At 51.5% G+C, this 26596-nt stretch overlaps 11 protein-coding genes across 11 annotated transcripts; 8 read left to right on the top strand and 3 right to left on the bottom strand.

Annotated features, from left to right (window-relative positions):
* Positions 1-902: 902 nt before the first annotated feature.
* Positions 903-1617, top strand: CTAM01_15755 (uncharacterized protein; the record flags this gene model as incomplete). The annotated part of the gene is made up of 3 exons (XM_060531749.1): positions 903-1007; positions 1062-1128; positions 1187-1617. 3 exons carry the CDS (start codon positions 903-905, stop codon positions 1615-1617), a joined length of 603 nt encoding a protein of 200 aa, XP_060373674.1.
* Positions 1618-2346: 729 nt separating this feature from the next.
* On the bottom strand, positions 2347-4287 carry CTAM01_15754 (cyclohexanone monooxygenase; the record flags this gene model as incomplete). Its single annotated transcript, XM_060531748.1, has 1 exon — positions 2347-4287. The coding sequence occupies one exon, from the start codon at positions 4285-4287 to the stop codon at positions 2347-2349; it is 1941 nt and encodes a 646-aa protein (XP_060373673.1).
* A 1801-nt stretch (positions 4288-6088) lies between these two features.
* On the top strand, positions 6089-7253 carry CTAM01_15753 (uncharacterized protein; the record flags this gene model as incomplete). The annotated part of the gene is made up of 3 exons (XM_060531747.1): positions 6089-6291; positions 6357-7012; positions 7078-7253. 3 exons carry the CDS (start codon positions 6089-6091, stop codon positions 7251-7253), a joined length of 1035 nt encoding a protein of 344 aa, XP_060373672.1.
* A 323-nt stretch (positions 7254-7576) lies between these two features.
* CTAM01_15752 (uncharacterized protein) lies at positions 7577-8152 on the bottom strand (the record flags this gene model as incomplete). The annotated part of the gene is made up of 1 exon (XM_060531746.1): positions 7577-8152. The coding sequence occupies one exon, from the start codon at positions 8150-8152 to the stop codon at positions 7577-7579; it is 576 nt and encodes a 191-aa protein (XP_060373671.1).
* A 2457-nt stretch (positions 8153-10609) lies between these two features.
* CTAM01_15751 (tetratricopeptide) lies at positions 10610-12580 on the top strand (the record flags this gene model as incomplete). The annotated part of the gene is made up of 1 exon (XM_060531745.1): positions 10610-12580. One exon carries the CDS (start codon positions 10610-10612, stop codon positions 12578-12580), a length of 1971 nt encoding a protein of 656 aa, XP_060373670.1.
* A 971-nt stretch (positions 12581-13551) lies between these two features.
* Positions 13552-14883, top strand: CTAM01_15750 (alcohol dehydrogenase GroES domain-containing protein; the record flags this gene model as incomplete). The annotated part of the gene is made up of 3 exons (XM_060531744.1): positions 13552-14566; positions 14634-14729; positions 14792-14883. 3 exons carry the CDS (start codon positions 13552-13554, stop codon positions 14881-14883), a joined length of 1203 nt encoding a protein of 400 aa, XP_060373669.1.
* Positions 14884-16160: 1277 nt separating this feature from the next.
* On the top strand, positions 16161-17886 carry CTAM01_15749 (uncharacterized protein; the record flags this gene model as incomplete). Its single annotated transcript, XM_060531743.1, has 2 exons — positions 16161-17634; positions 17690-17886. The coding sequence occupies 2 exons, from the start codon at positions 16161-16163 to the stop codon at positions 17884-17886; spliced, it is 1671 nt and encodes a 556-aa protein (XP_060373668.1).
* An 890-nt stretch (positions 17887-18776) lies between these two features.
* On the top strand, positions 18777-19178 carry CTAM01_15748 (endoribonuclease L-PSP; the record flags this gene model as incomplete). The annotated part of the gene is made up of 1 exon (XM_060531742.1): positions 18777-19178. The coding sequence occupies one exon, from the start codon at positions 18777-18779 to the stop codon at positions 19176-19178; it is 402 nt and encodes a 133-aa protein (XP_060373667.1).
* A 1310-nt stretch (positions 19179-20488) lies between these two features.
* On the top strand, positions 20489-22104 carry CTAM01_15747 (aldehyde dehydrogenase; the record flags this gene model as incomplete). The annotated part of the gene is made up of 3 exons (XM_060531741.1): positions 20489-20616; positions 20673-21071; positions 21126-22104. The coding sequence occupies 3 exons, from the start codon at positions 20489-20491 to the stop codon at positions 22102-22104; spliced, it is 1506 nt and encodes a 501-aa protein (XP_060373666.1).
* A 77-nt stretch (positions 22105-22181) lies between these two features.
* Positions 22182-23537, bottom strand: CTAM01_15746 (uncharacterized protein; the record flags this gene model as incomplete). The annotated part of the gene is made up of 1 exon (XM_060531740.1): positions 22182-23537. The coding sequence occupies one exon, from the start codon at positions 23535-23537 to the stop codon at positions 22182-22184; it is 1356 nt and encodes a 451-aa protein (XP_060373665.1).
* Positions 23538-24082: 545 nt separating this feature from the next.
* CTAM01_15745 (uncharacterized protein) lies at positions 24083-25449 on the top strand (the record flags this gene model as incomplete). The annotated part of the gene is made up of 3 exons (XM_060531739.1): positions 24083-24253; positions 24318-25341; positions 25403-25449. 3 exons carry the CDS (start codon positions 24083-24085, stop codon positions 25447-25449), a joined length of 1242 nt encoding a protein of 413 aa, XP_060373664.1.
* Positions 25450-26596: the final 1147 nt, after the last annotated feature.

Raw genomic sequence — 26596 nt, 5'->3', positions numbered from 1 at the left:
AAGAGTGACAGTTCAGCTTCACCTCTATGGGGTCGACCTAGAATACGCTCAAGCTTCGAGCCAGGAAACCTACGTCCGTTCATACTCTGCAAGCAGCTTCGAGAAGACCGGGGTGCGTGAGCTTAGCATGATAGAGGAATTAGATCGGCGTGGGGTACCAGGCAGGTATCACAAGTCTTTGATCCAGCTCGTGCTCAGCTAGTAGTATCCTGAACGAATATTTCCAGACTAACAGTCATGCTCAGCTTGAGGGCCGGCATCCCTTCGATCCTGCATAGTCTTGTGGCTGTACCTCCTTGTCAGGCTCAGGACGCCATCTTGTCCAGATACGAAGTATCCATTGATGACACTTGAGTTAAGCTTACACCCTCGTCGTTTGCTACACCACGAACGGACTTTCACCGACTTCGTGGCATGGTCTACAAGAACAGGTACAGGATACTTCATTACCAAGTACATCTCCATCACTAAACCTTGACGGCCCATTCACCTTGAGATTTCATAATCAGTCAAAGACGCAAGCGGACAGCCTCGCGGATCTTCAATGGCGCGATAAAGAAACCAGAGCGCAGACTTGGAATGGCTAGGTCTGCAAAGGCTGAAGCCACCTGACGCTGGATCAATTCCCACGCGATATCCTCCCAGCAGCAACGCCACCGATTACCCCAGTAGCTAACTCTTTAATCTTCTTCCGGAATATTTGAATGATGAGCAAGAACTTAGCTGTCTTGCGGCTTTCTACAAGACTAACATCATCTACACGGATCCGGTGAGGTCTATCTTCCGACTGCTTACCTTCCCACGGCATATAAACTCAACACACATCGGCCCTCTAGTCCGATCCTTTTTCACTGGGCTCTGAACAACCACATTCAAGTTCCTCTGAATGAGCTGCCGCCGAAATGAAGACCCACATGTTGCTAGGCGTTGCGCTATACGCATGTTCGACGGCGGCAGTCACCACTGAGATCAGGGTCATGTCCCTGACGTCGACGGTTGATTGCTCCGTGAGTTTGACCTGTTCCCAAGATCTGTTACTAGCAATCACTGATAATATTAAGGGCGCTGCCATACCTACAGGCCTGCCAACAGTACCTATGGGCGTTCCTGGGGCCAATCCCACTGGTGGTGAGTGACATATTCCAATCTCGAGGCTCGCGTTCAACCACTGACCATAATCTTTCAGGCATGGTGCCGGGTGCGACTGTACCTGGCGGGGCTAGCAACCCCCCTGCGTCCACTGGAACTGTCGGTGGCGGTGGAAGTGGTGGCAGTGGAGGTAGCGGCGGTAGTGGGGGAGGTAGCGGAGGTGGAAGCGGTGGTAATGGAGGAGACGGTGGTGGCAATGGAGGAGGTAGCGGAGGTGGCACCGGGGGTGGTGCTACCGGCGGCGGTGCCTCTGGCGGCGGCAACGGAGGAAATGGCGGTGGTGGTGCTGCTACTGGTGGTGGCTCTGGCGGCTCTGGCGGCGGTAACGGCGGCTCAGGCCAGACCGCGACGACTAGAAGTCCGGCTTCAGGCACAGGAGTCGTGGTCGTTCCAACAGCCGGCTCGCAAGCCCTACAACCTGGCAGTTGGCTGTCGGTAGCCATCGGTATCCTGGCTGTGCTGTACTAGAATTCTGGCATTCAAGTAATTGGGGGTTGTCCACGTTTAGTATCGCCTTTGTTATTGGTATATTGAACAACAATGAATAATATCTTCAGTACCATGTCAACAGCACTACCGGGGGAGATGAATCAAGACTTAAAGGAAAGGAACATATTTATAGATCACTGTCCGCAGATTACTCCAAGTCTGCTAATGAATTCAGAAACTCAAAGTTACCTAAGTTCTGAAAGCTGGAGCATCGAATGAGTCATCTCTCGGGGACAGATAAACTGTACGTGTGATCACTCTTTCCTGTCGAGTTGTTTGATTATGTATCTATGTACCCAAGTCTTATCACTACCTTACTACACCCGACTAACTGCGGATTGGTGTCGATTCAAATATCCAAATGACCTCTCCCGTACTAAAATCTTTTCACCAAAAATCGAATCTACCCGATTGTCACCTCCATTGACTCTATGACGTGGGCATATGCCTATTTGTTACTCGCGACCGACAGGATTTCGTTGCTGTTGCTGCTCTACAAACGCTTTCCAAGACGAACAGAACGCCGACAAGCATAATGGCGGCCAATTGCTATAAAATAAGGCGTAGTAAAACGCCCTCAGCTTCTCATCTCTGCTAAGCTAGACGAAAGGCTATGTACAGGCTGCACATGCATTGAAATAATGTCATCTACTTGAATCCTCCAGCCTTTCTGTTTAAACGTCCATGTCACTTCAATATAGCTTGTTGCTATGCTGTGACTTGAATACCGCTCATCGAGCCACCTGCCCGCCAGTCCTCCAGGAATTTTACATAGGCATTGATACCATGTGGAAACGGCGCTCCTCTGGCCAACTTCATTTGTGCCTCCAGTGGGGCCTTTTCGCCCTCATTGTTCATATAGCTTGGTGTGCATATAGACAAACTAGAGAACCAAGCCGCATGCTGCATAATGAAACCGACATATGCTTCTTCCCCCGCCAATGAGCTCTCTATAGTCACCTTGTCGGTGCTTTTCCCCGCGCGCTTCATAGCTTCGACTACCATGTATGCGCAATGTTGAGAAAGGACGTCCTGGGCATAAGCAAAGTTTGCCGCGGCGCCGATCTGCAAAGGGCCGGTCAGGAACAGGTTTGGAAAACCGTTGGTGAGGACGCCGTGGAAAGTAGACGGGCCTTTTCCCGACCACTTATCCGATAGGAGCTCGCCGTTCCGGCCCTTGATGGTCATGTTGGCTCTGCTTGATGGCTCGGCCATATCTGCTGCAGGCGGCCTGTATCCCGTGCTCAGCACAATGACATCGAGGGGATAGTCTGTACCGTCGACGACTAGTGAATTCTTGGTGGCGTGGTCAACTCCCTTGCCGTTTGTATCAACAAGATGTACGTTGGGTAGGTTGAACGCCGGGAGGTAGTCGTCATGGAAGGTCGGTCGCTTGCACCATGATGGGTACCATGGCTTCAAAGCCTCAGCAACTGACTTATTCTTCACAATTTCCTCAACTCGACGTCGAATCCTCTCTGATCTCGGGGCATCCAGGGCGAGAAGACTGCCGATATGGCTGGGGATATCCTCCAATCCAAGAGGTTTCTCGTGTGGTGCGCCGACAAGGCCTTTGTAAGTCTGAATCTTCGTCCAGCCATCATCTACCAAGTCCTCTTCTACCTCGCCGCCAGAAACGAGTGAATTGAAGTTGTCAAGGCGACGCCTCTGCCAGCCAGGGCCGTCGGCAATCTTCTTCCACTCTTCTGGATCAGTAGGCCTCTGGCCTCTCTCTTCCACAGATGATGGCGTTCTTTGGAAGACGTAGAGCTCCTTCGCCCACTTGGCGAGCTGTGGAACGAGCTGAATGGCGGTTGCGCCAGTACCAATGATGCCAACACGTTTTCCCTCAAGGCCAGTAAGCTGGACATTCTCGAGGTCCTCCGCGTTCCCACCAGTGACTTCGTAGTTCCACCGCGCAGTATGGAACATGTCGCCCTCAAATGCCTCGAGGTTCTTGGCCGCTTTGGGATGGTTCAGAACACCGTTGGCCAGAACGACGAACTGTGATCGAACCGTCATCGTGATGGGCGACTCATTCGGGCCGCGAATCTGCTCGATAACCACGATCCATCGCTTAGCATCCTCGTCCCACTCATAACTCTTGATCTGCGAGCGGAACACACCCTTGTCTGTCAAGTCCCATGTCTCTGCCATTCGGTCCGCATGAGCCCGCAACTCGTGGCCATACGAGTATCGGTGCTTGGGCACATAGCCCGTTTCCTCGAGGAGCGGCATGTAGGTGTAGGATTCAACGTCACACATTAGACCCGGGTAACGATTCCAATACCACGTGCCGCCAAATCCACCAGCGGCGTCGACCAGGCGAATATCCTCGGGCTTGAAACCAGCTTGGATGAATCGAATTGCGAACAGCAGCCCCCCGTAGCCGGCGCCGAGGATGATGAACTTCATCTCGTCGCCATCCTTGAGGCTCGGCGTCTGGGCGTTGAGCTTCTCATGATCGACCCATGGATCTTGGGCCAGCTTGCTAAACTTCGCGTCTGTCTCCATCTCGATGTACTGCGCGTTGCCATCAGACCGCTGGCGTTTCTCTTTCTCCTCTGTGTACTTCTTGTTGAGAGCCATGAAGTCGGCCGCGGCAGCCCCGGCCGCGGTGTCTGTCGTGATCTGTGGAGGTGCAGCCATGTTGACGTTTGACTTGCAGGTTGAATAGAGTTGTAGTTGAGGTAAGTGATTCTGCTTGGTGACCTCTGTATCATATCTACGAGGAGGCGAATCGTCTAGTTTTTAGTCGCCAAAATATGCGGGTACATGTCCGTTGAGGACAGTCCAAGCGGTGTCCTCAAACAGCTCCATTGACATATTCCATGCTCGCACTTGTCATCTGGACTCCATTGGGGTTCCCTAGAAGAGGGCCAAGCGTCCCCGCCTACCACGATATTTCTGAGCCGGGGCGTGTTTGCGGGTCATCGTACTGGAGCTTAATTCTATGGCTAGTCGGGGAGTACTATGAGCCCGACGAGCCATTACTGGAGGGACCAGTGCGTCCAGATCGACACAAACGTATTCGTATTCGTTCGTCGCATTTCTAGTGCAACATAGCGACGTCGCTTAAAGAATGATGCAGTAGTTGATGGTGGATCTTGTCCTTTGCCAGACTAAAACGATCTCAGGATCTACATAGACCCGCCAAGCTTCTAAGCTCCTGCTCCGCTGCATGGGTAACCGTTGCGGAGAAGCTGTCGTCCAAAGACAGCCAGATGCAACAAACTCCGCGTGGTCTGGCCTCAAACACCACCTGCATGTCTTGGTGGGTTATCGTGGCTAAGAGTACTATTATAGGTCGACACTTCAAGAAGTTTGGAGATGAACATGCGTGTCTCGCTTGGGGCCTGGCGAGTGGCGCATCTGCTGCATCATGTATCCATGGTGTCATTGTCTAACGACTCGATGCACATTGCTCCGTGCAGCACGCTCGGTTTCGAGACTCCAACGCGACTGGCCCACCGCTACGAGACCGAAACCGATCAGACGACTCTATGAACGGGTACTTCCCGCTAGACTGCGCGGGAGCGACCGCCGTGTGCCACAACCAGCTCGCCTGGTGTCATAATTGACCTGCAACAGCATAGATAAAGAGAGTACTGACGGGCGACGTTGACGTTTATGCGCTTCTCGTCTTCAGACTCAAGTCTCATAGTGATGTGGTATTAAAGCTAGGAATAAGCTTGCATCAACTCAAATTTGATGCAGCGGGGTATGGGATGGCCGAGCCTATGTTGACCACATGCTGGCGACAGATGTAAGTTAGTCTGTGCATGAGCTTGAGTCCGGTACCTGAAGCACCGATTGACCAGGTTTTCATCCATTCTTGCAACCATATGGCGCGGATCAGTGTAGCCATGGCTATGGACCAGGTGCTCCAACCAGTGCGGTAGAATGAAGATAAACGTTACCCCTCTCGATGTCAATTCATTGAGTGATCCGAGAGACCATCACAAACCTGGGCGAAGTACATAAGTAAGTAAGTAAGAATGTACGCGAAGCACTTAACTAAGGTGCCAGTCTCAGAGTGAACAGTCTCGCGCAATGTTCTGCTTGTATTCGTTGTTCAAAAATTGAACTTTGGATCCAACGTGCATACAAATTGGACGCAACTGAAAATCGACGGCTCGCGATCTAACCACCGACTGGCATTTCTACCCACTTTCGTACATGCCCATCGCATTACTAGTGGCCCCCTGTTCACCTCAACCCCCTGACTTTACCCCTCAAGCGAAACGGAGGGTTTATGGAGAAGCCAGGTATTTGACACTCCAGGCGGGTGCATCATCGCCAGACCAGTTCACTCTTGCGCTTGCTCCAGTGAACGATTGCATCGAACGAAACCTCACGTATTCAGCCAAAAATATCCGTAAGTGAGTTCAAGATATCCCCTACACACCCATTCATCATAGCTGACCTCAAGTTCAAGCATCCTGAGATCATGGCTTCCGTCACAATGGATGACTTGCATCTTCCTGGCTACGATGACCTTCCGCCTGTCGAGGGCATGCCCAAGGGCTGTGCCTGGGGAGTTTTCGACAAGGATGGAAAGAAAGACCTCTTCGGGACCTTAAACCTGCTCACCCCTTCAGTTGTGAAGGCAGCAGGCGCTGAAATACGAGATGGCGTGTCCATCTCGTTGAAGTGAGATGCCCATGTTACCTAGTCACTTAGAGCCAACGCCCCAAGGCTAACACAACGCTATATAGCTGGCCTCTGGACAGCATGAACAAGCTGGCTATCCCTGGACGCAAGCAATCGGTTCATAAGGTGCACACGCTGCAGACTGCCGGCCTCAGTCAAGGGATTGGCTGGGACGACGAGCTAGAGTTCAACACACAAGGCAGCAGTCAGTGGGACAGTCTTGTTCACTGGCAGCATCAGCCGACGGGACTCGCCTACAATGGCTTCAAGCCATCTCAAGAGGAACTTTCGGCGACGTCCACAACGACAAACAAGATGCCCACCATCGACCACTGGCATGAGCGGGGTGGCGTGGTGGAACGCGGGGTTTTGATCGACTACAAGGCATATGCCGACGCGAAGGGGATAGACTACCATCCCATGGAGGGCTACCGCATCACTATCGAAGATATTGAGGCTGTAGCCAAGCATCAAGGCGTAGAGTTCAAGCAGGGCGATATTTTCTTGCTTAGAACAGGCATCACTGAGATCCTAGATAAGCCTACGCCGGAGGATTTTGCAAAGCTGGGGCAGTATAAGTTATCCGGCGTGCATGGCACAGAAGAGACGGCCAAGTGGTTCTGGAACAAGCACATTGCCGCTGTTGCTGGCGACTCCAATGCCTTTGAGGCATTTCCACCTGTCAAGCCAAACGGAACTTTGGCAGATATGACTGATCTTGGTACGTCATTGTGATGAGCTGGAAGGAAACAATGGCAGAACGAGCCCGGCTAACTCTTACTGCAGTTCTCCATCCCTACTTCTTAAGTCTTTTCGGCATGCCCATCGGCGAGCTATGGGATCTCAGTCGCCTGTCGACATACTGTCAAAAGACAGGAAGGTACTCGTTCTTCTTGACCTCTGCGCCTATGAACGTCTCCTGTCTTGTAGGATCGCCGCCAAATGCCCTGGCCATATTCTAGAAGCTTGGCAGAAATTTCGAAGCGCCGTGGATCTCACAGAAAATCAAGGACTGTATGAATGTTGAACTCTAAATGGTTACGCACTATCATTGTAGAACACAGTGACAAGACGAAGAATATGACGAGAAACAACCATTATATTAAAAAGCTTATTGGTATCAAATATCATTGACGCATCATGAAGCGCAGGCCTTCCATACACTGTGTGTATTCTAGCAGGCGAAGTTCCAAGTGTTGTATCCCGGCAATTCCCAACACCAAACACCAAGGGCATCGCGGATATTCAGACCATGACAACATCCACCAACAGTATTGAGCTCTCGTTACTGCATAGCAGCATAGACGAAGCCGGCAGCAGCGGCAGCAGCAACAGCCATTCCAGTCTCTCTCGGTGCGGCGCCCTTGCTGGTGGCAGTCGCCCCCGCCCCACCCTCGCTGGTGAGCGCTGCCAGCTTGGTGCTGCAGTAGCCTCCAGAGGCCAGAAGGCTCTTGACCTCGGCCGCGATGATGGGGATGTCGGTGCACTCATGCCACACGGCTCGCATCTCCGACATATGGGCGGTCTGCCATGACTCGACGGCGTTCGACCATGAGGTGTACTGGGCGCTCATCGAGTCCGTGACGGAGATGGTGCTGCAAGGGTCGACCGTGCCGTTGGCAAGGGACGCGGTGGCGGCCCACTCTTGAAGGGCGAAGTTCGGGGTGGGGAGGGGGTCGCTGCCGGTGACGGCGCTGGCGAATGCGTAGACGGCGTTTGTACACTCGGGGGTGCCGCGGGCTTCAAGGACCTTGATGATCTTGGTCGGTTCGATTCTCTTATGGAGCTGGAGGTGGACGTCGCCGGCGGCAGCAGCAACAGTTGCGGCGAAAGCGCCGAAGATGACGGTAGCAACGCGCATGTTGATTCAGTAACAAGGACGAAGCAGGAGGATTTTCAAGGTGGGTTGGGCTTGATAGGTGCTATTCGAAAGAGACAGAGTCCACAAAATGGTTATTGATGCAATTACAGATCGAGGACATTCAGTTGCAACCGGAACAGAGCAACTATTTATCATCAGGAGACAAGCAACAGTTTCAATTCATCGTGGGCTGATGCCTACAAGCAACCAAAGGTACCCTTGCCCGATGACTCCAGCGAGGAAATGAATTTTCTAGGGCAAGCTGAAATCGAAGTCAACCAGTTTCCCTTCCAGGTTAACTCAATGGTACCCGACAACGTTAGTCTGGACAAGCTTCTGACTGTGCCGCCCGGCTGCCTACAAAGCGCATCTTGGCGCTGATTGCGGGTTGAAATCTGAGCCGCTTGATAGGGCCGAAGAGCGCCGTTGGCCGTTGTCTGACCCCGTAATGAATTTCCGCTCTCGACCGAACACCCTGGTCCTGTCAGCCTAGGTTACCAGCCAACAAAGCAAGCGTTTACACGGCCTTCGGGCGGTGAGGCAGATCACGAGGAGAACTTCGGGGGCTGAATACATGTGGCACAGCCCTGTCATCTCGAGCGACGGTAAGTTGTCAGACGGCCATTGACGAGAATGCTTTGCCGCTCGTGTTGTTCACCCGTAAGCCATAGTTAAAGCGTGGGTGAGTGCCACAGGCTGTGTTACACCAACGAAGAATGGGAAAGAAGACGGCATGAATTGGATTGGCAGCTAATTTTGGCCGAGACCGTCAGGATTGGCCTCAATTCTTGCCAGGGATTGGACTTGAAGCGGAGCTGTGTCCGTACCTGCATAAGCTACGGTACCGAGGCCCTCAAGCCAAATCAGCCATTTTCTGACCTACTTCCAAAGATGAGGGACTTTGGTAAACACCCATGCGCGTAGGTGAACTTTTCCTAGAACCAATCAAGCCGAATGCCAGGCACAATCTTTAGGTAATAATTGGGCCTGAAAGAACAATTGGCCATGTGGCGGATGCTGATGTCTGGTGGCTTCGATTGAGATAAGGTAGATGGGTATGACGATGGTGGGACGCCGACCTGAGCCATCCTGGCAAAGCCCACGAGCTCCAATGGTACTTAATCCAGCATGGGTCAAATTCAACGATCGTACAGACTAGGTGCCCCAAGAATCCTCGCGAGTATGCTTATGCATGTGAACGCATGCAAGTCAGCAGAAAGCCTGGAGGGTTCTTTATCACAAGACGGCTCCCGAGGGTGTCGGCTTTTTTTTTTCCTTCTTTTTTTTTTTTTTTTTTTTTTTTAAATCGAGTGGAAATTGCATGTCACCAGAAGTATTGCGGGTAGTGTTAAAATCGCAGTACCCCTTCGCGCAGTGATATCAATGCAAGGAATCTTGAAGTTGAAATTTGCATTTTTCCGCGGGATTGAGTTACAACGAGGCACGACTCTGGTGACTTCTAGAGTAGTAACCTCCTCATCCCACCGACTTCTACCTGGATTCCTCGGGCACTTTGAGCGACAGTCTCATCAAAATCGTGCTGCGGCAAAGCACCTCTGTAACGAGAGAGATATCGGACGAGTGTAAAATTGCCATTTTGCAGGCCCAGTCGTTCATGATTTGGCGGATGACGATGGGAGAATTTGATAGGTTGTTCCAAGGGTAGAAGTTGCAGGAACAAGCGTAGATTCCCAAGCGCCTGCGTAGTCCGTGTTCGACTGCCATGATGAATGCATTTACCTAACAAGGGCACCTAATTTGGTTAAATTGGATAGCCGGTTCAAGAAGAAACTCGGTCCCTTCACGTTTGTTCTACCTTGGGAGTAATACGGTAGTGGCTATCGAGTGTTGGACCTCAAAGACTTGGCGGTTCAACATCTTAGCACCCCAGAAAGGACCATTGACAGGATGCGCCGCGATAAGTCACAATGCCAGGGACGAGTACTCCTCTTGGAACATTGCTCGGGAGGATACCGTGGGCTTGTCTCTATGGCTTATTAAGTGGTTGTGTTTGGGAATGACATTATCAGTGTTGGGGGAAAAAACAATGAATCTTGTCAACCTCTCATCACGTTAACTCTAGTATTCAGGATATCCCGGTGACACTGACGTCGCTGAGAATGGTGGGGTATGAGTGGGCAGCATGATGCAGGAAAGGTCCGTGGAAGTGCCAAACCATTGGGCGAATTGACTAGTTTCTGAGTTTTTCGGTGGGAACAACTGCGGTGGCATGCGTAAATTTTGTCATGCAGATCGAACCCTAAAGCTTGCTCGGAACAACTGCACACAGAACTTGATCTAAGTTCACGGCCTCGTTGGCTCCGGCACCTCTAGTTTTTCCGTCTCTCTACGACCAAGAGCATAGCCGCCTCTATCTAGCAGCTTTTTTCGGTGTCGCCTAGCAGTTGTCAAAATCTCATTCACGCGAAGACCGTGCACCACCAGCAGTACTCCAAAATGGCGCATCAGAACGGCGGGAACACTGTCTTACTGACCGAAGAAGAGGCCCAGCGGATTCGGACCACTGTACAAGAGACACAGAAGAAATGCTCAACACAAAAGGGCAACGCCAGAGAGTTTCGAGATGCTCACGCTACTGTCAGCCAGGCGACTGGTACATCACTCATGATGGACATGGGTCAAATGAGTGGACAGGGTCAGAAGGACACAATCCCAGCTCTTGGTGTTGGTCAGGCATATCCACCAAGCACCGTATCCCTGGATGAACTCAAGCCTATGAAATTTTCGGAACTCACACTAGAGGCTCATCACCGTGGGCGTTCTTTGACAGTGCAGCGTGCGAGGCGCTGTCCGGTGGTGGCTCTTGCCGCCCGGTCATGGACTGTTGTCCAAGATGAGGAAGAGAAGGAGACGGAACGTTTGGAGATGGTCCTGCATAAGACAACAGATGGCGAAGACACCCTTGAGTCGGCACGGCGCTTCATCATCAAGGAGCCGTACTTCACGCTGACGGAAGAGGGCGAGGCTACCCTGCGGATCGACCACCCCTCCGATCTCGTCATCATTAGAGAGGAGATCGTGAAAGGCAGCTTGAGCGAGGTCGAGGATGGAACCAAGGGGGATGAGATTGCAAAGAAGTGCAAGGACAAGGGTAACGCGGCACTGCAAAAGAAGGACCTCCCTCTTACTCGGACAAGTTACAGCCAAGGACTCAAGGTTGCCAGGCAAGAGCCCGTCCAAAAGACGAACCCGGACATCGCAAGAGACATTGCACGGAACCGAGCTCACGCGCATCTGCTTATGGACCGACAAGACGAAGCCATCGCTGACGCTAAGGCCTCTCTCATTGGCGCCGACGATCAGAAGTCTAAGGAACTCGACAGCAAAGCCTACTTCCGCGCCGGCAGCGGCGCTTACAACCTGGGCCAATTTGAAGAGGCCAAGCAGTACTTCGAAAAGGCTCACGAACTCGCACCCGCGGAAAGAGGTGCGGCAGTGTATCTGCGCAAGGTGGAGATGCGGCTTCGCGAACAGGAAAAGGGGTCGTATGACCTGCAGAAGATCAGGGCTAATCTCACGAGAGTCTCACCACGGGCCGACGCGGCAACCTTCACTGCGAAGACTGAGGTCAAGGATAGCAAAGGGCGAGGCCGAGGCTTGTTCGCCACTTGCGATATTGCCGCTGGAGGGATAGTCATGGTTGAGAAGGCTTTCTGTGTGGTCTGGGGTCATGAGAGCGAGGTTCTGACCGCAATGACCTACGATGTCCGCGACGACAAGATTAGGGTGGCACCCGTCGGCCTAACTAAGGCCATCTCTCAGAAGCTCCTTAGGAATCCTTCGCAAATCGCCAAGGTGCTGGATCTTTACGGAGATTACCAGGGCGAGGGTAAAGCCACGTCAGAGACCTCAGAGGGCCCGGTGGTCGACGTCTTCCGGATCCACGATATCGTCTCTCGTAACGCTTTTGGGCCCGGCGGCCAGTACGGAGAGGAGGGCGCGAGGAGCGCAAGCACCGGTCTCTGGGTCTGGGCGGCTTACATCAATCATTCCTGCATTGCCAACGCCAAGAAGGACTACGTCGGCGATCTAATGGTCCTCCGCGCGTTACAACCAATTGCCAAGGGCGAGGAAATCTTCCACAGCTACGATGAGTCGAGCAACTACGAGGCGAGACAGCAGGCTCTTATGACGACGTGGGGCTTCGAGTGCAACTGCGCTCTTTGCGCTGGTGAGAAGACCGACGACGCCAAGTTGCGCCAAAAGCGCCAAATGCTGGTCAACGACGCGGATGACTTTGTTTCGACGACGCACTGGACCAACGCGAAGAGGATTACCATTGCCAAGGCGCAGCGCCTGGCGAAAGATATCGACGCGACATATGAAGACAAGAAGTACGATGGTGTTCCTCGTCTGGCATCAGAGAGGGTTCGGGAATGGCTCACAAAGGCAGCTCCCCGCAAGTGAAGATGAAGACCCAGAATCCTGGGATGCTGGATAGACTCATCGGTCTTGTTGTGGACTAGAATAGCAGAATGGTCATTCCGCCTGCATTAGATATAGACCTCCACACACAAAAGGCCGTATGAGACCAAATTCTCTGACTCATGCTGAGCGGACGTTTACACTAGCCATAGCGCTACTACGGCCTCTCCTCGATATTCACGAGTGATGCTTTCACAGCTCTAGAAGTATAAGTCAGTCTATGATGGACCGCAGTAGCAATTGACTTGTTTGCGTGATGATACAGGACCTGCCGGAGTCTCGACGTCTAAGTAACGAAACAGCTAGGAATCGAAGGTATCTTAACGCCACGAGCCTCAGATATCTCTCTGCAGGTTGCCTTTATCAATGAGAAGCCCGAGACTCGGGCCTCTTTGTTCGACATCCTATACTGTGGTGCGCTGATCACGTTGGAATAAATTGAAGCTGTGCCTTTTGGGGAATGACAGGGCAATGACTCGTCCAGAGCGGAACCGCATGGGCTCTGCGGAACCGCAACTCCTGATGTTGTACCTTGTCCCCAACGCAACAACAAGGGAACATCGTCCCCCATGATCAGCGAAGATGTCCAGTTAGCCGATTGCGGGGGAATACTCTTGCATTTAACAGGCTTTCCGTGAAGTTGGTCCTGGTTCCCGTGCTTGCCGAGACGAACCACAGACCTAGAATCAGGTGCTTCCCCTCTTCTGCAGGCAATATCCCCACATCAACCCCAGACGTCACGGAACGTCAGCCCATAAGCTCACAGCCTGCTTGTCACTCATATGATCTGACTATTCCCAGTCCAGAGCCTCGGGACCGTCTGCCAATGATATTTACCGAGCTGACATCCAACTCCGTCATTGTATGATTGCCTTATACCTATTTGTCCTGGAATGTTATATAATTCACTACTGTCATTCTGAATCGCCAGTAATTGAAGAATACCTTGCATTATGGCTGCAACTTCACGAGCTGCAAGATCCTTTTTGTTTCGAGCTTCAAGATCAATATTGCCTGCACTGGCAGCTTCGAGCCGAGCGACTTGCATTTCCCCAGCCTTCACTCGTACAAACTTGAGCCCTGCCGGCTCGCTGTTGATGAGGCATTTGTCAACGATGAAGGCCCTCGTCTACGACGGTTCAAACTCAGTGTCATTGAAGGATAAACCTCTCCCCACTATCTCGAAGCCAACCGATGTCATAGTCAAAGTCACAAAGACAACCATTTGCGGCACTGACCTCCACATTCGCAAGGGCGACGTAGCGACATGCCAGCCAGGCACCACGTTGGGTCACGAAGGTGTAGGTATCATCCACTCAGCGGGAGCTTCGGTCACAAGATTCAAGGAAGGAGACCGAGTCCTCATCTCATGCATCTCCAGCTGCGCTACGTGTGAGTACTGCCGCCGGGGCATGTACAGTCATTGCACGTCCGGTGGGTGGATCCTCGGGAATACCATTGACGGCACCCAGGCCGAATATGTCCGCATTCCCCACGCCGAATCCAATCTTCACCCGATCCCGGACGGCGCCGATGACTCCTCACTGGTGATGTTAAGCGACATCTTCCCGACAGGACTCGAATGTGGTGTGCTGAATGGGAAGGTACAGCCGGGCGGTACCGTCGCTATTGTCGGCTCAGGTCCGATCGGTCTGGCGGCTATTATCACGGCTCAGATGTACTCCCCGTCTCAAATCATTGCCATCGATATGGATCCCAAGCGACTTGATGTTGCAAGGCAATTTGGCGCAACCGAGACTATTGATAGCTCCAAGGCAGATGCTGCAGCCAAAGTCAAAGAGTTGACGGAGGGCAAGGGCGCTGACTCGGTCATTGAAGCGGTGGGAATTCCCGCCACCTTTGATCTCTGTCAGAGCCTGCTCGCACCTGGTGGTGTTCTAGCGAATGTGGGAGTTCATGGAACAAAGGTTGACCTTCACCTCCAAAATCTTTGGGACAAGAATATCTGTGAGTTCAAGACGTCGAGCTGTTGGGTGATCGAAAACGTCGACGCCAATTCTAATTCATCATACAGCAATCACCACTAGACTTGTGGACACAACAACGACACCAATGCTTTTGAAGCTTGTACAGTCTGGCAAATTGCAACCCTCGCAACTTATTACTCACCGTAAGAATCTCTTTTTAAGACGGTGCAACATTCCATGAGAACATGACTGACAGGAGCTTCAGACTTCAAGCTTGGTGACATGGAGAAGGCATATGATACCTTCGGAGAAGCGTCTAAACATGGTGCTTTGAAGGTTGTGATTGATGTGGATTGAGACTTCGGATACCACACGTTTTGTTTAAGCTTGATCCCGCGGATAAGCCTATGTTTTGACAGATTGAGAGCCTTAGAAAAGATAGGGAGGTTTCAATGTTGATAACGGTTATTTAACAAGAACGGGGCAGTTTTACATGATTACTTGCAATAATATGGGGAGAAGATTCTCCTCACAAATAGACCGCTGCTGGAGTTATAACCTGATTGAAGTTGCCAAGTCTGTCAAATATCAAAATATCAAAGTTTACTATCCGCACCGATACCGTTTATGAGTGTGACTGTCAATCAAGGAGACTGGAGACTCATATCAAAGTGGTTGTCTCTTCGTTCTTCGCAGAAATCAATCATTGGTGATAGATACCTATGTTGACTGCCACGTAAGTATGTATCGGAACCTCATGTTGTACTCATACGTATCACCGGCATGAATGTTTGATTTCAATATTTCCATCGCACCAATGGTCTCGCACCTGGGTCGTATCAAATGTCACGCGCACTTCGAAGCCGCAATAATCCATGCCATGCCCGTATAACAATCGCGTGATGCACGTTTTCCCGTCCAACTACATCATACCTAACCTAGAGATTGCAGACATTGATTCCCTGTCCATGGGGTTATCTCGTCTTATCAAACCGGGCGACTCTGCTAGATAGGCGTGGCCAAATTCGGAAACATGTTGGACCACTTCTTTGGCATCCAGATCTGCAACCTCATTCAGTGCACGTCGAATCCACCAATGGACCTGCATTATCTAAAGATGCACGTCTTACCGCGTCTCCGGGTTCAAGTGGAGGCATTCCCCCCACGGCCAAACGTCCGGAAGCGAATCATCGCGGGGCCGGCTTGTGTCTTCACGTTGCATCGGACGCAGAAATCCTCGCGCGTGCACGGCCTCGTTGGGCAGTAAATCTCCAGAACTTAGATACCGCATTGATAAGACTGCCTAGAAAGGTGGCATTCGCAGCCAACTAATTTACGCCTAACACATGCTTCGAGGGGCTGGCTTAGCAGTGCTGGACCATCTCCTACCCTCGTACGGTTTAGCGCCGGCATGGATGAGGCCTCAGAGTTTGGAAAAGGGCCCGATGGTCCATGCATCAGTTTAATGGTCTACCAGTCCGCCTCGTTGGCGTTGAATCGGCAGAAAAGGAGGTGGTAGTGTAGAATTTTTAGTCGATGGAAGAAGAGCAGAATTTTGGTCGGTTGGTATATCATTGTCGAGCCACCGCTGGGGCTCTTGATGGTCTCCCGTATGGGCCGTGCCAGCAACCATCATGACAAACACGACAATCACGTTCGATATTCCGGGCACGGTGCAGCTAGTCGACACACAAGGCGTCCTCGACGTGAAGCATGGCTCGGAGCACACCAACATCGTTCTTGTTCCACAACCGAGCAGCGACCCGAACGATCCGCTATCATGGACGCGAAAGCGCAAGACGTTCAACATCTCCTGGGTCATGACATGGTGCTTCTTCGGCGCTGCAATCATATCCGGCCTGTCTCCCGCCTACCTGCAAATCGAAGCAGACACCGGCATTTCTGTAGCAGACCTTAGCACTGGCAATGGCCTCATGTTCCTCTTCCTCGGTTGGGGCACTCTGCTCACCCAGAACTTCGCGCTCAACTACGGAAGGCGCCCGACTCTCGTTTATTCGATGGTCGCGATGACCTTTATCAGTCTCTGGACTGCCTACGTCAAGTCTCGAGCCGAGTTCTTTGTTAATCGCATCATCATTGGCATTGTCTCTTCGCCAATGGAGACACTGATCGAAGTCATAATTGACGACCTGTATTTCGTCCACCAACGAGGCTTCTACATGGGTATCTACAGTTGGATGTTGTGGTGTGGTGCCTTCCTCTGCCCAGTCGCTACAGGATTCATCGCCGAAGACCTGGGTTGGCGTTGGATCCAGTACATCCTATCCATTACAGGTGGCGTAATAACCATTCTGACATTTATCTTCTTCGAAGAGACCATGTTCTGCAGACCTAGTTCACAAGCCGATGTTGGTGGCATCACCGATCAGCAGCGGGGGCTCTTTGATAGCGACAAGAGCGCAATCGATACCGAGCGGACCGAAGACCAGAAGCCTCAGCCTGCGGAAGGTGCAGCCAGTGTCAATTCTGAAATCGAGACACGCACTATACCGAACCGCGTCAATGTAGCACCCGAAAAAGCTTTCTGGTCGAAATTCAAGCTATGGGGATATCAAGACGACAGAAAACCAAGACAGCTGAAGCAGTCTCTGTTGCCTTTTTACCTCCTTCGATTCCCTTCCGTCATTTTCGCCGGTATTCTGGTTGGAGGTATTCTCTCGTGGTATAACGTAGTTGGCGGGTCTCTGGCTCTCATTCTCGGCAACCCACCATATAACTTTGGCTCCAACGTTATCGGCCTCTTTTACCTTGCTTCGGTGATTGGAGTATCGATCGGATGTCTGATATCAAGCTTGGCGAGCGATACTTTGTCAGTGTGGATGGCCCGCCGACATGGAGGAGTAATGGAACCAGAGCATCGTCTTTGGTTATGCTTCCTGGCTATTGTGGCCCACCCTGTCGGTTGCATCCTATACGGCGTGGGGGCTTCATACCAAATCCACTGGGTCGGTATTGCTTTCGGGCTGGCCTTGATCTCTGTCACTCTCCCTCTGGGAACCAGCATGGCGTTCACATATATCCTCGACAGCTTCAAGGACCTCGCGGGCGAGGGCTTCGTGTCAGCTATCCTTATTCGCAACACGATGGGTAAGTTGACGCCGTCATTCCTCTCGGCGTCAGATTTAAAGCTAACCATACCCAGGCTTCGCTTTCAGCTATGCTGTAGTGCCGATGATCAATAGCATTGGTCTTCGCGATGCCTTCATAGTCACAGCTGTTCTTGGAGTGACATTCTGGGCACTGTGTCTGGTCATGATGTACTTAGGGAAACCGTTGCGACGCATGGCGGCGCCTCATTACTGGGACATGGTAGAAAAGCATAGCCTTTCAGGACACTGAGTCTTTACATAAAAATTAGCTACGTCTTACAGAGAGTTTGATGCAATAATTCTCGCTCTTTCCACACGTGTAAAGGAGGTCTTTTAACCACACTGCGTTTGTGTTATGAAAACCTACATGCAGTTACACCTAGGCTTAAGCTTATTCTATACATGTGATACTTGTCAGCGCTAAATACCGCGCAGCTGAATCCTTGTAGGCCACCCAGTACACTTGGATCGCCCGCATACATTTTTGTCTTTGACATTTCTACCCTACACCCAAGCATTTTGAAAATCACGGCGACCAAGTCTCATAGAGGATCCCTTCGTTCTAGTGCTACTCATGAGGCAAGCCAAGGACATAATCTTGGTTCTCCGATTTGGCGAGACACGAATACGAGTGCAAGCCATCGCACTTCGGGCAGTAGTTCAGCCGAGTTGTGTGAGGGCTTCTAAGGTAGATAGGAAGAATTGATTCATTATCACGTTAAACTGGAAATCTAGCCGTCCCCTCCATTTTACGAGCAACATCCTTCCCAAAGGGGTAACAAGATGGACCAACTCGAGACTTATGTTGTGGAACACCACTCAAGCCAGCCCTCATCGTTGATTCACTTGGTTTCTCGATTAAGGAGTAAGACAGGTCATCTGAAAGCGGCAACCCGAGAGCATATCCTGCAATACTAGAGCGGTACGAGCTTGGCATTACTTCACCATACAGACCCCCCGCACTAGCTGCATGCAAACTACTTGAGCCTCTTGGCTGCCCTTCTCAACTGCCTTTCGCGTAGATAATTAGCTTAACTATGGTACTGTTGCCCGTCTAACGAATCTTATGCATCAATACTGCTTCTAGATTCTTTCAAGCACACCAGGTTGAGCCTACCACAATCCTCTACAGTCCCAAATATGGCTTCTGCCCAATTTTTCAACTATCCAGGGACTGAGTCCAACGCGGAGCAATACCACTACTCCCAAGCTGTAAAGATCGGAAACGTCGTTCGCACATCAGGTCAGGGCGGCTGGGACGAGAAAGGGAATATCATAACCGACCTCGAAAAGCAGATCGCTATTGCGTTCGAGAATGCTCTCAAAGCTCTTCAAGCCGTTCACCCACGCCTCAACTTCAAAGACATTTACGCGATTCGCTCCTATCATCTTGATATGGACTCGAGTTTCGACGTCATGACGACGACGTTCAAGAAACTGTTCCCGAATCATAGACCTATCTGGACGTGCATCCAAATTGGCAAGCTTGGATTGGAAGGGATGCAGGTTGAAATCGAAGTTGAAGCGTTGATCCCCGTCTAAGAAACATGGATGTAGGATGCAAGAGAAACTTTCCCAATCTTGTGGGTTAGACACGATCAACATCGGCGCGGTGTCTTGGGTACTTTATGTACCATATCGGCTATCTGTCTTCAGAGCATCATCTGTCACCAAATGCAACATCGTATAGCCTTCCGCCGTGCATCATTTGTTTTGACAAACTGAGCGAAATTTTGTAAAATCACTCAACTCTGATGCTTTCAAGTACATGCAACTATGTGACTGCAGACAGCCCTTGGACTGGACTTCAAGGGACCATGGCTAGGCTGTAGAATACCGAGAGTGTAAAAAGGTTAGTTTTCAACTTCACCTTGACTAACCACCAATAATACGCCGACGTATCATTGCGAGCTTACGACAATAACGCTAGTTTCCATACTTTTGGTAGAAGGTCCAAGCCAAGACGCAAGTTCATCCTGACACAAAGTCGGCTGCAAATGCAGCGGTGGCGCAACCCGCAAGTAAGCTCACTGTTGGCAAAATTCTGATTGGCGGCACCGAAGTAAGTTTAAGTAACTTGAGCTTGGTTGCTCCAGTTAAGAAACCTTCTCAGGGTAGTGATGGACCGCCGTGGCCAAAGTTGAGGCCTATGCGACCAACCTGCAACTTGAGCGTCACTACATGTAGTGCTGTGTGCCTGTCTCGGATATCCAGTTCCGACTTGGAACTGGGCAAAATGTCTCATGCTTCGTATCCGCAGCTTGGAATCATGTCAAGCAATCACCGAGTTGAGCTTCCACTTCCCGGCCCTCTAATTCAAGCTATCCGACCACCCTGTGCTGCTGCACCTCAACAGCCCCGCGCCAATGGTCAAAAAAGTTGCCTAATTCGGACAGCTCCTGCGGGAAACCCCGCACCCCTCTCATTGGCGTTGGGATGGTTAAAATTGACGCTGCACAGCTTGGAGTAACTAAGGTGGGGAGAAGTATCCGGACACATGTAAACCTGGTGGGCACTTACGACTAGGAGACGGGATCTTGTCCATCTTTTGTCTGCTTCAGGATCTCCGAGCCGCCAGTGTGGCCCCGTCTGATAGCTAGCCGCTGACGATCTGCAGAATTTCACAGATCCGCTTCCCCACTTGTCTGGGACACTTTGATGGAGGAGACACAATGATCCCATTTATTGCCTAGTCTGTCCGACATGCATTGACACTTTACGTGGATAATAAGAGGGCGGGCTGCCTCACGTCTTCGACTTGAAGCAAGACACCCTGCTCTGATTTGCTCAACTACGGCAGTTGTGTCTTGGTTTCTTTCCCCTTACCCACACACTCCGGAGTTCGCACCAAGATGTCAGCTGCTACCTTGAGCCTCACAGCGCCGAATGGCACGAAGATCTCCCTGCCTACAGGGCTCTTCATCAACAATGAGTTCGTGAAGGCTAGCTCAGGATCCAAGATCACTGCCATCAACCCAAGGTACGATAAGAAGTTGAAGTTACTCGTCGAATCCCACGAGACTGACGACATCATAGTGATGAATCTGAGATCGCTGCAGTTGAAGCCGCATCACCTGAAGATGTTGATAAGGCTGTAAAAGCAGCACGGGCAGCACTCAATGCCCCAGGCTGGGGTGACATCTCTGCTACGGATCGGGGCAGATTGATGTTCAAGCTCGCCGACCTCGTCGAGGCAAACCAAGAGACTCTGGCCACCCTTGAGACGTGGAACGGCGGTAAGCCGTATGGCGTGGCCCTCGGAGAAGATGTGGCGGAAACAATCTCAACGCTACGCTACTATGCTGGCTGGGCAGACAAGATTCACGGCGAGACCATTCCGACAACGCCTCAGAAGTTTGCGTATACAATCAAGCAGCCGATTGGAGTTTGTGGACAAATCATTCCGTGGAACTATCCAATCATGATGGCAGCATGGTTAGTGAAATTTCTTCTTCACAGTTAAAAGGCACGAACTAATTCAACTTCCAGGAAGCTCGGTCCGGCATTGGCGTGTGGCAACACAGTGGTTTTGAAACCTGCCGAACAAACGCCACTCTCTGTCCTGTACTTTGCAACTCTGATCAAGGAAGCAGGATTTCCTCCAGGCGTTATCAACATTGTCAATGGACTTGGAAGGGAAGCCGGCAACGCCCTAGTTTCTCATACCGATGTTGATAAAATTGCTTTCACTGGCTCCACAGCAACTGGAAGACAAATTATGAAGTCTGCGAGCGTTAACCTGAAGAACATCACGCTAGAGACCGGCGGAAAGTCACCTCTCGTGGTCTTCAGCGATGCCGATCTCGACCAAGCAGCAAAATGGGGCCATGTTGGCATCATGAGCAACCAGGGCCAGATCTGCACATCCACATCCAGAATCCTGGTTCATGAAGATGTTTACCAGGACTATGTTGCAAGGTTCAAAGCGATATGTCTTGAGAACAAGGTCGGCAACCCCTTCGACGACGACACATTCCAGGGACCGCAGATCACCAAGGTCCAATATGAGAAGATTCTGGGATACATCCAAGCCGGTAAGGATGAAGGTGCCAAGCTTGTGACTGGTGGAGTTCCATTCAAGAACGTCGGGGATGGCAAAGGATTCTTCATCGAGCCAACAGTCTTTTCCGACGTGAAGAAAGATATGAGGATCTTCCAAGAAGAGGTTTTCGGTCCTTTCGTCGCCATCACGCCCTTCAAGACGGAGGAAGAGGCAGTTTCTTTGGCTAACAACACTTCATACGGACTCGGCGCTGCGTTGTTCTCACGCGATATCGAGCGGTGCCATCGCGTAGCCGCCCGCCTCGAATCTGGAATGGTCTGGATCAACAGTTCGAATGACTCTGATATTCGTGTTCCATTCGGTGGCGTCAAGCAAAGTGGCATTGGTCGCGAATTGGGAGAAGCTGGTCTGGCTGCTTACTCACAGACAAAGGCAGTGCACGTCAACATGGGATTCAAACTGTGAACTGGTCAAGTAGAGAAATCTTGAAAGTCCAAAGCCACACGATCTATTGCCAGCACCAAACCTCCTTTTTGAATTAATTATAGCACGACGGCATCTGACGCCAAGTCGGAGTACATTTCCGACCACGTTACGTCCTCTCGAGCGGCCTTCCATACACCGCACAAAACCTCAGAGACAGTATGTAAGCTAGCAAACCGCATCTCATCACGAATAATATGAAGGATACCCAGAACTGCCTTTCTGTGTCTCGGGGACTGAACATGCGCACCAGCAACGAGCAAAGGGAAAATGACACAATTCAGCACCTTTGACGGCTGTTTCATATCGATGATGCACTCTAGACACGGCAGAACGTGCTGCTGTACGAGAGAATGAGAGACTGGTAGGCCGCAAATGGCTCGATACATGTAGATGAGAGCCGTATGCTGAAAGGCGCGAATTAAAGTGAAATCGTTGTTTGCCTCCGAGTCCGGATCGACATCTCCAGTATCTGAACATGTGTCCGTGATCTTGGCATACATCGGAGACAAGGCCGTCTCGAACTTGCGGATAGTTTCCATTGAGAGTTGCTCGGTGCCGTTGTTCAGAGCATCTCGGAACTCTGTTAGCCGAGATAGTTGCTGGAAAACTGAGGCCAGGGATGAGCGTCCAAGGATGTCTCTTCCCCACCATACGGATCTCTTCTCAATCGAATCCCATATTTCGTGAGGGAACGAGGGTTTCCCTCCCTTGAGCATGATTGTTGTGAGATCCGTTGACGCAAATTCGGAGAGGAGCATGTGGATCGACTCATGACTCGTCTCCAGGACCGGGAGAATGCCCCCGAGACTGTCGATGATTGCCTTCACGCCCCCATGATGACTGGACGTTGACGCAGACGCCTGAGCGCATTCAAGGTATCCGTCGTGGAAATAGAGTAAGAGCACAGCAAGCAACAGGGTCATGAGTGAACTCTTATCGACCATGTGAGCGCCGCCGACCTCACCACGTACGGCCGCAAGACACTCGAGTCGCTTCATACGAAGAAGACTGCGGCTGTTCCTCCCGTCCTGGAGAACCCGGTGCGCATCCGCAATGACGCACGCCGCGAGAAGTACGACCCGATGCTCAAGAGCCTGTAAGATTGGGGCCGCGCAAGGTTCCGGGGCCGTCGTGAGAAGCGGCCACAGGCGGTGGTGGAAGTAGTCCAGGGCGCGCCGTTCGTCTGAAGCCAGACAGGACGCGAGCTGCGCGTCTCTGGTGGCGATCTGGTAGATGGCCGGAGCCTTGATCGTGGGCCGGGTGCTCCATTTCAGGCGGCGAGCGTTGAAGTCGCAATCCGCCCCAATCTTGGCGCAACGATTGCACCGCGGCTTTGTCAGGTCGCACTTGATGCGGCGCTTCTTGCAGGGCCAACAAGATCCCTCGACTACCCTGACTCTGTTTGTGGGCATCTTTGGGGCTCCAACGGTCAAGAGACGGCTAGCTGGATGTTTTATAAGGCTGCGTCAATGTCGAATTGGGTACTAGTAAGCTCTCGGCGACGTTCGCGATAGCAGATAGTGACGAGTGAGTGGAGATCCAAGCCTGATGTTGTGGTTTGCTATCAGCAGGGTTCGGATTCCCGTCTGGTATCAAGGCCCCTCCTCCCAAGTGCTCGAGAAGGATTCGGTAGATGGGGAAGCTGTGCGGGGGAAAAGGGGGATGAGCACGGATGGGATCCGGGCTGGATTGACTCGACGAAGCTCCAAAGTTTGCGAGATTTGGTCCATCTAGTTTCCCCAAGGGGTTTAGCGGCAGTTAAAATGACCCGGTCTACTGTTTTGTGTGACAGCTGTAACTGTTATCCGGGATCAAACCTTGTTTTGCAGATCAGAGAACGCGTCGGAAGCCCATCCGGTGGGCAGTCATAATTCGCCTTGAACCCAATGGCTGCAAAATTTCGAGTAGACAAACGACCGACCCCAATAAAGAGTGAGCTCTTCACGACAAGTCAACAATGGACCCTGCAACGAATGAGACATGGGCTGAAGTCCAGATGACGCCCAATCCATTGACAACTATGAGCACTGCCGTTGCACTGGTAGCTTGCTCGATCATAGCTCTCATTTTGGGCATCCGGCTAGCCCGGTCACCTCAACCAGCGAGTGAACCCCTAGAAATCACACAAGTACAACTTGGCCTCCCAGTGTGCAAGATAGCCGATTTGAATGATTCTGATTGAAGTTTCATAGCTATACGTATATCCTATCAAAGGGCTAGGAGGATGCGCTGTGCAACGAGCACATTTGGGCAAGTACGGCTTAGTCGGAGATAGGACGTTTTCCCTGCAAAAGGTCATTCGGGATAAGACCGACCCATCCAAGAAGACGTATGAGACCATGTTCATCGGCTACTATCTCTATATGGCACTATTCCGGGCTTCAATTGAGCATGATGGAAGGCAAGAAAACGCGACCGATGGAGAAGTCATGGTAAAATGGCACGGCCGGGGAACGGAGCATGGCAAATCTATCATCGAAGCGAACATCACCACCACTGACGAAATCCGATTCGCCCTATCGCCAAGTACAGAGGGGCTAGAAGTGATCGACACAAGCCTTCACGTGAGCCAGGCCAAAGCCTACGACATGGGCGACGAACTTGCGACGTGGTTCTCGGAGCGCCTCGGTGTTGAGGCGAGACTCGCCTATATTGGTGACGGCTCGCGACCTGTCCTGGGGTCTTTGGCACCAAACAGCAAAGCAGGTCTGCAAAAGGCTAGACTCGCCAGACGTCTCAGGTCATTCGTTCCATTTGCCCGGTTTCCCGAGGAGCGTCTTGTCTTCAACGACCTTGCACACTACCTCGTCGTCACTGAAGAGTCCACCGCGGAGGTTTCTTCTCGCCTAGAAGGCGACTTGACGATGGACGTTCGAAAGTTCCGTCCGAACCTCGTCGTCAAAGGCGCAAGCGGTCCCTTTGCAGAGGACTTTTGGGGCGAGTTGACGTTCGACGGCGGTGTCCAGATGCCTCTGACGGCCAATTGTTATCGTTGCCAGAGCATTACTGTTGACTATGAAACTGGCAAGACTGCGAGTGACGATCGTGGATTGGTGTGGAAGAAGCTGAATAAAGATCGCCGAGTTGACAAGGGCGCCAAGTATAGTCCTGTCTTTGGACGTTATGGGTACTGCTTTGGATCAGCTGTTGGAGAGATACTAAGCGTGGGACAGAAAGCGCGAATCTCCCGCGTTAATTCGGACAGAACGACTTTCGGTAAGCTTTCAACCTTACTTCACTGGTAATGATCGAGTCCTTTGCTAATGAGGCTTTCTAGATTGGCCGCATCTCACAACGTTCGGCATCAACCAGAAGAAAAACTAGATCGAGGGGTTAATACTTGCTTGGAAGATTTCTGGAAACACAACGGCTTCTACCAGGTTAGAAGATTATTATAGAAACCGGCATAGAACACAAAAGCAACCAAAGTCATACCTCCGACGAGATGGAAGCACTTTGGTTTCCGTGGACGCCCTATCAAGTCAGTGGGCGAATTGGATAGTCGGGTAGATCTTATTTATTACGGGGGCGCGAAAGTCTCCGAAAACTAGAATGCTAATCAAAAGCAGCTTTTCGCCCGGATCGGACCCCTTAGGCCTCCCGGAGGAGGATGTGCCTAAAGGATAACGTTGAATCGTAATCGTGACCCGGGTCAGTGACATGGGGGAGCTGACTACCCGCTCCGCTAAGGTGTGCCGGCGCTAACCTCCGCAAACTCCATATCCCACCCAGTTCGTCCGAGTGTTGGACCGGCCGGCTCAGCACCTGACATAATCTACCATGGTTAAGACTGAGGAGAACCGTAGTGCTGAACGAGTGGCCAACCAACTCACGGCCCGAGTGACATGTCTCGAGTATTGCCCAGGTGGCGATTGAACACAACCTTAGTGGTCCATGCCGAGACAAAATTCACAAAATCCTTCCAAAGGTCTTCAGGATCCAAGCTGACATGGCCTATGGCGCATATTTCTAATTTCAAATGAATTCGGCCCGGTTATTATGCAACGTTGTCACTCCGCCGAACCGATGTGCAGTTCACATCGAATCATCAGTGAGCATGGATACGAGAAGCTGTACTGCAATTTTTTAACAGATGAACTAGGACTAGCCAAGTCCGCATGAATTCCGCAAGTAACTCCACTAGGAACACATCTTTCCAGTGACGAAGCAGCCAGCGCTCAAAGTCTTGTTTGACACACAAGTGAACAGAGGCGCAGATGACATGGCTTAAGTCAACATACCCACTTCCTGGCACCCCCCTGTTTCTGGCACCACAAAAACGATGGGATCACAACCCAACCTCCTCATTACTATTAACTATTGATCCTCAACCACACCCACTACAATACAGCTGCCAGCCTCACTAGGGCATTCAGAGTCGCTGGATTCAGCCGTGATAACCTCCTTTTCACCCGCTTCGATTTGAGCCCGATGGATATCCCTGATGTTCGCGAACTTCGTATTGGGATCG

Source organism: Colletotrichum tamarilloi (genome assembly GCF_030869305.1).
Source record: "Colletotrichum tamarilloi strain Tom-12 chromosome Unknown Scaffold_176.1, whole genome shotgun sequence".
Lineage (NCBI taxonomy): Eukaryota > Fungi > Ascomycota > Sordariomycetes > Glomerellales > Glomerellaceae > Colletotrichum > Colletotrichum tamarilloi.
This window is presented reverse-complemented; position numbering and strand designations above follow the sequence as displayed.